The sequence below is a fragment of the Periophthalmus magnuspinnatus genome, chromosome 6 (genome assembly GCF_009829125.3).
Source record: "Periophthalmus magnuspinnatus isolate fPerMag1 chromosome 6, fPerMag1.2.pri, whole genome shotgun sequence".
NCBI classification, from domain to species: Eukaryota; Metazoa; Chordata; class Actinopteri; order Gobiiformes; family Gobiidae; genus Periophthalmus; species Periophthalmus magnuspinnatus.
The window spans coordinates 2,801,137-2,812,079 of NC_047131.1; the positions used below are offsets into that span (position 1 = coordinate 2,801,137).

The following is a 10,943-nucleotide window of genomic DNA, read 5'->3' on the forward strand; positions in this document are numbered from 1 at the left end:
AAATGCCGTCAGTGTAAACGGACAGATAATTTGACTGATATTGAGTTCAAGTTTGCACACTACAGTATACAACTAAATTTCACATAGGATCATGGTGACACAGACAATCATTATGGAATAATTTTATTAAATAAAATTTTTTGAGTAAATATGTAAATTATTTCCTCTACCAATACCACCATTCTTCTATAGTAATAGATAAATAAATAAATAAATAAGGATGAGCTATGATTGAGCAAATCCAATAATTTTAATATGGTTTTAAAGAGAAACACAGATAGATTTAACAGCAACTTACATCTTCATTCAAATCATTGACACTGTTGTATTTAAGGCACTTATAACTTATAAGAAGACACATTGTAAGATCAATGTAAAATCTATACCATTGTAACTGATACAGTTAAACTAACAAATATTATTACAGTGGTGGATAGTTGTAGATGTCTTAATCCAAGTATCAGTTTCTAAACAACCAACTAGTTTGTACTGTCATCAGTGGTTGCTTAAGCTGTACATGAAAATACAAAATACTCTTCACAATATCTCGTAAAACAACTACATTAGACATAAAACTGTAATAGGTAATTAACAAAGCACACCATTTTCTATATAGATTTTTTTTAAAGACCCCTCTTTCGCGCTGACCTCAAACGGTAATCACCTGTAAAAGACTACAATCAGACCACTCACTTGTGGCACTTGTAAAACTATGGTTTAAAGGTCCACTATGTAACTTTTCTGGTGGAGGGTCCACCACCTGCTTGGAATAATTTGTCCCACAATAGTGCAATTATTATTACAGATTCTTCTGCAGTATGGCATTAAATGGCATTTATTCAATTACAAGTGTTTTATTGCTCAAAAATATCTTGCATTCTTACTGTGAGCCGTGTCCATGGAGATAGACGTTTAATGCCAATGACGTACTGAAGAACATTCAAGCAAAGCAGGTGATGGACCCTTCACCAGAAAAGTTACATAGTGCAACTTTAAATATGACAAAAGAACATACAATGCACTTTATGCCCAAATCCATCTCAAATTCAAAGGCCACCAAGGTTAGATTAACTGTCCATTTCAGAGGATTCCATCATATTGGTTCTCTTGGTTCTCATATCTCTTGGTTCTTCATGTTATTATCTGTTGACTAGCTCTGACCCTGTGGAACAAAGCACATAATGTGCCGGGCTGTTGTCAGTTGTGGCGTTTCCATTTGCCGGGCCACAGACAGGACTGTGTGTAGGATTGCAGTGGCTTATGAAAGTCCGGAGGTATTCTGCGTGGTCAGGCCTGTGCTTCTGGAGCTCTCTAATGGCTTCATCAACTTTGAACCATTTGCGTTTTCTTCCTGTAAGAGAAAAAATGTTCTGAGAACAATGAAATAACCAATTTGTATTGCAATCTACCAGTGCAGTAATGAACTAGTAATTGTTCATAAAAAAAATAAATAATAATAAACAAATAAATAAAAAAAAAAAATATATATATATATATATATATATATATATATATATACACACTTTTTTAAAATGTATTTATTTATAGCGGACAGTGCATGTTGACCAACAGTAACTGTTTAACATGTCAGAATTAGCAAAAAAGGCTAGTTTTCATCTGTTGTCCGTTGCCATGATGTACAGATGGCTCCTTATAAAAACATTTGCAAGCATGGTTAAAAAGTAGAAAAACATTATTAAGTCTTAAGAAGTGAATCATAGCGAAGAAAAATAATGAAAACAGACAGGTTATTAAGAACAGCATGCAATTACTAACAGTAAAAGATTATGTTAAAAAAGCACAAGAAAATGAACAAAGGGGCAATAAAAGATTTGTTAAAGCAGAATTACAAAGAAGCACATGCAAAGGACAAACACTATAATACTCAAATAATAATTAATACCAAAGCTTATCATTTCAATCTAAAACAAATCCAGGCAAATTTTCCTGAATAATGAATGGTCAGGCATAAGACCACATGGTTAAGAAGGTACTTTTATTTTGTGTTGAATGGTGCATACTGTTGTCTAACACTGTATTTATGATGAATGTGTATTGCAGTATTGCAGTATTGCAGTATTGCAGTATTGCAGTATTGCAGTATTGCAGTATTGCGGTATTGCGTATCAAGATGGCTCAGTGGTTAGCACTCTTGCCTCAAGAATGTTCCAGGTTCGATACTTGAGTTGCCTGGGCCTTTCTGTGTCTGGGGACTTCAGTGCGCAATAAATCCTCCAGCTAAGGTAGTCACGATCCACTGCTCCTGATGGGTTGCCCCAGCAGCACTGACAGATGAGTCAAATACAGAAGACAAATTTCCCTATGGGGACAATAAAGGCTAACCTAACCTTAACCTTTTCCTTCAAATTGAAATTATAGAATCATAACAACTAGTCCCGAAGGTAAATATTTGTTCATCCAAAATAGGATCCAAAATTGAATACAAAACTACAATATTGAAAAACACAGAAGTGTAAACAGATGGCTCTAAAATTGACTGAAATGTCAGGCTTGAGTTATTTCACACAGTATTTAACGTGACACACTTTTAAATAAACCCAAGTTGCATCATCTCTTTCAAAACTTTAGTGCCAAGTGTAATTTTGACCAATATAATATTTATGTAAGCTTCAAGCAATCCACTGATTTTCACTGCTAAATGGGTAAACACAGATTGGTACAGTAAGTTAAAAAAGGGGGCGGTCAGTCTTGCCTCAATGACAAGGGGCATTAGAGGACATGCAAGAAGGGGGTGTGGAGAGTGATGAGAACTGGAATACAACTGGCCACTGCAAACACTCCCCTCAATGTCTAGACTTATTTTGGACAAGCTATAAATGATTTCCTCATACATACAGATGCAAAAGGAGTACATTAAAAACTACCCTAGATTATTTGACTAAATATTCACATTATCAAATGGACAATAGAGATAAAAAATATACAGACTAAGCCACATTACATACTGTTAAAATGTGTATACTTCATGTACTTTTTGTGGTGAAGGGTCAAGCACCTGCTTATCTGCATAGAGATATAATTGCATTGCCTGGAAAGTTCCACAGTATGACATTTAACTGTCTATCTGCATGGGACAAGCTGCACCGTGACACAAGGCCAAGTTACAGGTCAGATCTGTAGAAAGGCAAGTCAGCTCACAGTAAGAGTAGACATTTTCCACAGTTGAAATTTTTCAAGGTACCTGTATTTAAATAAATTAAATATAGGTAATAATAGATATTTATATTTAATAATAAAACTTACCAATGTTGACAGAATCTTCCCAATCTTCCAGTGTCTCTGTCACAATGAGGATATAAACGTATGTCCGATGCTTTCTATTTTGATTATGCTGTAAAAAGAGGAATAATAAGACTTTTCAGATGCATTTGAGGGTGCATTCACACTTGTCCTTGTTGGGCCCTTGTTGGGTCCTTGTTTGGTCCAGAGGGTAGACCTGATTTGATGCTGTTCTAGTTCTGGTTCAGTCCTGGTCTTGTTCAGGGTTGGTTCTGAATTTAGACAAAGTTTGTGTGAAGTGTGAACCCACCCTTAAGACTCATCTTTTCAAGAAAGAAACTGCGTATGCTCACCTCAAAAATCCCCAGAAGTCGACCAAGTTTTCCTTTAACACCAGCCTGCAAATAAAAATCAAAACAAGTCACTCAGTTTGTGGCATAAATACTTTCCGTTGCCAAAGCTCTTGAATTCTGCACTGATTGCACTGCACCATTGTTGTGGCATTGTGAATAAGGTAAAGTGCACCAAAGAGTCAGACAGTATCCAAGAACAGTGCAGCTCACAGAAGGCGACCACATGACTTTGAGGAGGGCACAGCTGCCATGTTAGGTCCAGACATACTGTAGATGACAGGATAATGAGACTAGAGGTGAAGTTATAGAAGGCAATAAATCATGCTCTACTTTTACATTTCACAAACGTTTTTATTTGACAACAGCTAGTTTCAGTATGTCATCTTGGATAAGTACCGTATATACAGTAACTTGTGGGAGTTTTTGGTCCTATTTTCAGTTGCAAAATATTGAATAACAGAAAGTACAGTGCACACACGCTAAAGTGGCATGCATAATAAATTAGGTACAGTATTTCACTTTCAGATTTTTTGGCAAGTTGGGTCAAGTTCTTGTCAAACAACACAGTGACACAGTATAATAGACTAGATATAGTCAGTACACTACAGTATAAATTGCGAGAAACAGTCAATCAGGATTAAATAGACAACCAGACTAGGGCAGTGGCCACATGTTTCAGTGACACTATTTTCTAAATATATATAACATCAAACATCCTAAATATACAATGTTATGTATTAAGTATAGCATAGGTTGCACTGGCATTCTATAATTTGATGTCATAATTTCAGAATGGGCCAAGTCACTATTCAGGAGAAAGCCTTACTCAGCACAGAGCTCTTGGCCCGAGAAACTCTGCTGCTCTCACACTCAGACACTGTTTTTGAAGAAAATATCCAAGGACAAAAGGAAATGTTGAACCTCATCATATTTACATGGGCAGGTCCAACGTTTTCATGTTCTTTTTGTGCCAATATACAACCTACACACTTTGAAACCTGCATGAATTCACTAGGGCTGTAGGCCTTCAGTGGTTTAGTCAATTAAATGGTCAATGGCATCAACCAAAATTTCTATAAATCCAGATTTTGTATTGATTATAAAGGATTTATATGGTAAAGTTAGTGAGTGAGTGAGTTGGCTTAAAATTTGGTGTTTATATATAAAAAACAAATTAAACTCATATTTACATTGTTTCCTAGTACTTTTTTCTGAATGATTAGTTCAATCGGACCTGTCTTTAGTCACCCAAGAATCTCTTTAATCAACTACAGCCCCAGAATTCACTGTGTATTGAATGTCTGATTGAGTAGTGCCATTGATTGTGAACAGTTCTGAAGACATCGACCTCCTCAAACACCTCCCGCACAGCTGCCCCACACGGCTCCTCCTCAGGTTCCATTCCTCCTCCAGGCACGATCCACTGGTCCGGGTGCCGGCTGCTGCTCACCAGTAACACCTGCCAAGGGAGAGGCCTCTGTCAACTTCATTCATGGTTTTGGCTTGCTGTTATATGCAACATTTTGAAAATTCATTCATAATATTTTGTTAATTTCTTGTCATTCTGAATCCTTTGAATAGGGCCTAACCATGGACAAAGGCCCAAAATCATGGAGATACAATGGAGATTTTAAAAAACTGTCAGGACTACAGCTGGTGTTGTCACAATACCAACATGTCAAAATGTTAAAACATTTCAATACTAAGGAAAAAGGCTAGACACTCAATATAACTTTTAGGGAAAGTTTTGGGAATGGTTTGGAGAAAATATCTAATTGTGATTTTTCTGACAAGCATTGCAAATACAATCAAAGTTGATCCATCAAGAAGAAGTGAGAAAAAGACTGACATATGAACTGACAAATCACATTTTAGAGCATGTCTGTACAGATCTAAACTTCGGAGGGGAGCTTTTATGCAGAATAACACTGTATTTTTTTTCTTGTTTTTGGAGAACATTATTGTACTTCAAAAATTCTTCACTTTGAAATTAATCTTGAAGGCCTATAGAGATACAGAACACTATGTTTAAACAACAGAATCGAAAAGTAACCACACAATAATACTAGGTCCTTCCCGTTCTCAGGAAAGGTCCAATTCTGTCCTCATTACGTGGTTCTTTTCAGTATTGATACTTACAATAATAGAATAATCTAGTTTCCATACTTGTTTAGTATTAAGTAGTATCTAAGTAGAATAGTTTGACATTCCTCTCTACCTCAAGTGTCTGGTATTAGCTAGATGTAGAGTTGTTCATTCAGCAGCACATGTACCAAGCTCCTTTCATTCAGTACATTTATTAATCGTAGCATGAGAGTGATGTGGTGTCGAGTCGGTTAGAATAATGTACCAATGTGATTTTATAAATAGAGTCCATGTATAATTATAAATCAACTTGTATACAATCTTATATGGTGGCAACTGGCAGAGTGTCAGAGTAACATTTTCGCCTCCTAGCAAAAAGATCTCGGGTTAGATTTCTTGATTGATAGGGCCTTTCTGTGTGGAGTTTGCATGTTTTCCTCAAGTCTGGGTAGGCTTCCTGCAGGCACACTGGTTTCCACCATTGCACACTGAAAAACATGCACCATAGGATACTCCAGATGGGTACTTCTGACCAAAACTCTGTCTCACGATCTGGGGATGGTTTCCTCACTGCTCCTGCACCGGTTGTAAAATTGATTGCAAGTAAGAGATTGATTTAAAGGAAGACAAAAAAGTATGCGACTAAAATAATCACAAAATCTGATAGTCTCTTGCGTTTTTAAGTATGTATTATTTTATTTTTTTATGTTTTTTAACTGTTGTGAAAATATAAATAAATCATGATATTACCCACCAACTAGACAGCTGTTTAAATGTTGCTCAAGGACAATTGCTGTGTCTCTGGGCAAGACACTTCATCCAAATTGCCACATTCATGTCTGGTTGTGCCAAATTGTGTGACTGGTTCACTGTGGAAACCATCACCAACAGATTTAAAATATTGTAGCATTAAAATATAGCAAAACTGTGTCTATAAAATGGTGTGAACAAGACATAAATGTAGGCTGGGAGTCCTCTACCATGTTTAACCTGAAACAAATTGAGAGGGTCTTTTTTGAGAAGTGTGTGCTCCTCTGGTGTTCAGTCACTTGACCTTAAACCCTATCTGGCACCAGACTGACCCACATAAAGGTCACAATGTAAACACCCTGTACGTGGACATGTAGCCCCTGGACAAATGTTTAATGAAATGACACACAAAAGAGAAAAGATAAGAAAAAAAGTGCAATAATTGTAACAAATAAAGAATGCCAACTACATCTTTAGAAAATATGCATTGTGCTTTGTCTACATAAAGCTTTTGTCACTTATTCATGAGTTTCCGTTTGCCGCTGGACACCATTTTGAGGACTTTTTTACCATTCAAAAGGATACAATAATTTGTTACATTTGTAATTCATTAATTCCCAACCCTGGATCTCTGTCACTGTACGTCTTATGAGGACATTAGGTTTCCTTACATTCACTTCCTTTCAAAACTTTAACCATAGTTACTACTTTCCTAATTTTAACCTAACCAATGGTGGAAGAAGTACTCAATTTTGTTACTCAAGTAAAAGTAAAAGTGTCACATGAAAACTCTACTTAAGTATTTTGTTCAAGAGTTTTGATCAACAGACACAATTTATAGATTTTTTCTGGCAGTTTTTTTTTTTTTTTTTTGGTTGGCTCAAATAAAAATAAACAATCAGCCTTTTCAGCAGGTCTCAAACAATAAAAAAACACAACAAACTTTTACTTTACAGCCCTATTCAAAAATGTAGTGGAGTACAAAGTATAGATACCAGCTCTCAAATGTAGTGACGTAAAATTAAAAAGTATCCAAAATGTACTTGCATAAAGCACAGATACCTAAAATGTATACTTAAGTACAGTACTTTACTATTGTTACATTCTACCACTGACCATAACCTATTTAACTTGTACCTGAAGTTAAAGGATTTACATCACAGGACCCTGATAAAGGATATGCACGCAAGCCCTCATGCTGTGAGTGTGTCCTGTTTACAGATTTAAGTCCCAACAAAGTGATACATACCCACCCACAGTGTCAGTGCATTGACAGGAACTTCAGATTGATGGCAGTGTGTCAGCTGTAATTAGTCGAAGGGTCAGTAAGGTAAAACCCAGAGCTAAGAACCATAAACATACATTACATTCAGCAACACAACCACTCCCACTGACACAACCACTCCCACCGACACAACCACTCTCATCGACACTGAGACTCCCACCAACACAACCACTCCCACCAACACAACCACTCCCACTGACACTCCCACCAACACAACCACTCCCACTGACACTGACACTCCCACCAACACAACCACTCCCACCAACACAACCACTCCCACTGACACTCCCACCAACACAACCACTCCCATCAACACAACCACTCCCACCAACACAACCACTCCCACCGACACTGACACTCCCACCAACACAACCACTCCCATCAACACAACCACTCCCACCAACACAACCACTCCCACTGACACTGACACTCCCATCAACACAACCACTCTCATCAACACAACCACTCCCACCAACACAACCACTCCCACCGACACTGACACTCCCACCAACACAACCACTCCCATCAACACAACCACTCCCACCAACACAACCACTCCCACTGACACTGACACTCCCATCAACACAACCACTCCCATCAACACAACCACTCCCACCAACACAACCACTCCCACCGACACTGACACTCCCACCAACACAACCACTCCCATCAATACAACCACTCCCATCAACACAACCACTGCCACCAACACAACCACTCCCACCGACACTGACACTCCCACTGACACTCCCATTGACACTGACACTCCCACCAACACTGACACTCCCACCAACACAACCACTCCCACCAACACAACCACTCCCACCAACACTGCCACTCCCACCAAAGCAACCACTCCCACCAACACAACCACTCCCATCAACACTACCACTCCCACCAAAACAACCACTCCCACCAACACAGCCACTCCAACCAACACAACCACGACCACCAACACAGCCACAATCACCAACACAGCCACTCCCACCGACACAGCCACTCCCACCAACATAGCCACTCCCACCAACACAGCCACTCCCACCGACACAGCCACAACCACCAACACAACCACTCCCACCACCACAACTACTCCCACCAACACAGCCACAATCACTGACACAACCACTCCCACCAACACAGCCACTCCCACTGACACAGCCACTCCCACCAACACAGCCACTCCCATCAACACAGCCACAAGCACCAATTCAATAGCTTTTGTTGAGCTGGACATAAATGCAGAATCTTTTGACAAATTTCCTTTTGTTGCTTTCAAGTTTTTGGGACCACACCCTCCAAAAATCTTTTTAAGTAGGCCAAATAGGCTTCACCAAACTCATTCTGATCATTTCACCACTTCAACGCACATCCCTCATCAATCTTTTAGTGTCAGGTTGATAATGTTTTGTCATTTCAGTGTCTACTGACCTTAATCCTAATACATGCACCGTGCAAGTGAGAAATCTTTAACTGTAGTAATAAATTAGCAGCCCTTTATCCAGTGAGGCAATGACTTGAATGTAGTTTAAAAATAGTCTGTGTTGTATACACTAATTGCAGCAGCCTAAACCTAATGACACAACTCAAACAATTTTCCACAAACACTGTGTCAAATACACAGAGTGCCTCTCATACATACTCACTCTGAGCAGCTTTATAAAAGTCCTGCCTCAGCAGTTGTTATTCTACGTGAAAATAACAGAGCTTAGTGTTTGAGGTCAGTGACCTAACTGCACCTCTGTCTGAGCAACAAGTCCAAAACAAGAGCAAGTTTACAGTCTGTATATGGTCAGTTGATGTTCAATACCAGAGAATTGGCGCACTTTAAATTGTTTCCAAAGGCAGCATTACTCCTATGTGTTTAGTTAAGAACAGGCCTGAATGGTTTCGATGTAATGGTTAAGCATTATTTGGGCCCTGGTAATGTCCTCAACTGTAATTGATGTGTCGAGGAAGTGACAGTAAACCAAGAATGTAAATATGGACATGGTTTACAACATTAAATTGCCAATAATGTTAGCTCATGATTAGTATGACGGTTAGGGAGAGCCCGTGACCACAGAGCGGTATCAGAATGAGAGTTCTGTTCCAGATTCCTGGTCCCTGGTCAGTTCTGGGCCAGGGGGGGACAGGAGCAGGCTGGAGCCCAACGACACAGGAGGAGGACACTGATATGCACGAGCAAATCTGTCTGGGGACACCAAGTGCCTGCACCTTGTTTCTATAAATTGCAGCTGTAGGGTCACTTGGAGTGTCCCACTGGTGTAAGGCAGCCTTCACCCGAGCCCTCTCCCCTCCCTCTCATATGAGCCCCAGTGGGCACTGACCCTTGGGACAATTTTGAAGTGCTACAGTGCTACATACTGTACAGGTTACTGTAAAATACAGCAATCAGATATTGGAGGAGTGTAGAAGTTGTTATTATTATTATTATTATTATTTATTTTCTTGTTTTGCTTTGACTATTCTCAGTTAGTTATAATATGTGTGATTTGCAGGGAGACACTAGACACTGATGAATATCATTAGTTAAACACGCATAATAAACACTGGGCATGCTGTGATAAAACTAATTAAATGACTAATTGTCCTGGAGGTGAAATGCTCTCCAGCTGCGTACTGTTGTGTGCTGTTGTGTGCTGTTGTGTGCCAGCCTGCAGGACCCCTGTTGTGCTGTTTGCCAACTAGGCTCAGTTCATTGTGTTAACTCCACTCTACTCACCTCCAGACCCAGATAGTTTCATATGATAGCCTACTCTTTGGTTAATTCAAACACAAACTGGTCTATGTCAAACCTGTTTCAACAACACTATAACATTCAGATATGCTATGTAACTTATAAGTCTTCCAGATGTGCTTACCTCGTCCTCCTTCTCATTTTTAAAGCACAGACACGCCGCTCGTCTCTTGTAGCCCTCGCAGTCATACGTCCTGGTCTGGTTGGGTTTAATCTTCATCATATGTTCCTAAAAAACTGGTAAACCGCTTCAAACGAAAAAAAAAGAGTTCAGTGCGCGTATTGGGTTGAAGTATAATCCAAATCTAGCCTGTGTTGTGTGTTTAAAGAGCTGAGAGGTGTCGGTGGGTGAGTGGATCCGTGCCGCTGCTCCCGCGCGTCTCCATGTGCTCCGTGCGCCTCTGGCTCTTCCCGCGGAGCCCTCCCTGCCCCTGTGAACACGCTTAAACAAACTGTGTGGTCAGGGCGCTGCCAGCTGACCAATGAGCACACA

At 39.4% G+C, this 10,943-nt stretch overlaps 1 protein-coding gene across 1 annotated transcript; it reads right to left on the reverse strand.

The window, feature by feature from the left end:
* Positions 1 to 233: 233 nt before the first annotated feature.
* nudt4a (nudix (nucleoside diphosphate linked moiety X)-type motif 4a) lies at positions 234 to 10,876 on the reverse strand. Its single transcript, XM_033967756.2, has 5 exons — positions 10,575 to 10,876; positions 4,942 to 5,052; positions 3,594 to 3,638; positions 3,265 to 3,352; positions 234 to 1,351 (listed from the first exon to the last, which is right to left on the reverse strand). The coding sequence occupies exons 1-5, from the start codon at positions 10,671 to 10,673 to the stop codon at positions 1,140 to 1,142; spliced, it is 555 nt and encodes a 184-aa protein (XP_033823647.1). The 5' UTR covers positions 10,674 to 10,876; the 3' UTR covers positions 234 to 1,139.
* Positions 10,877 to 10,943: the final 67 nt, after the last annotated feature.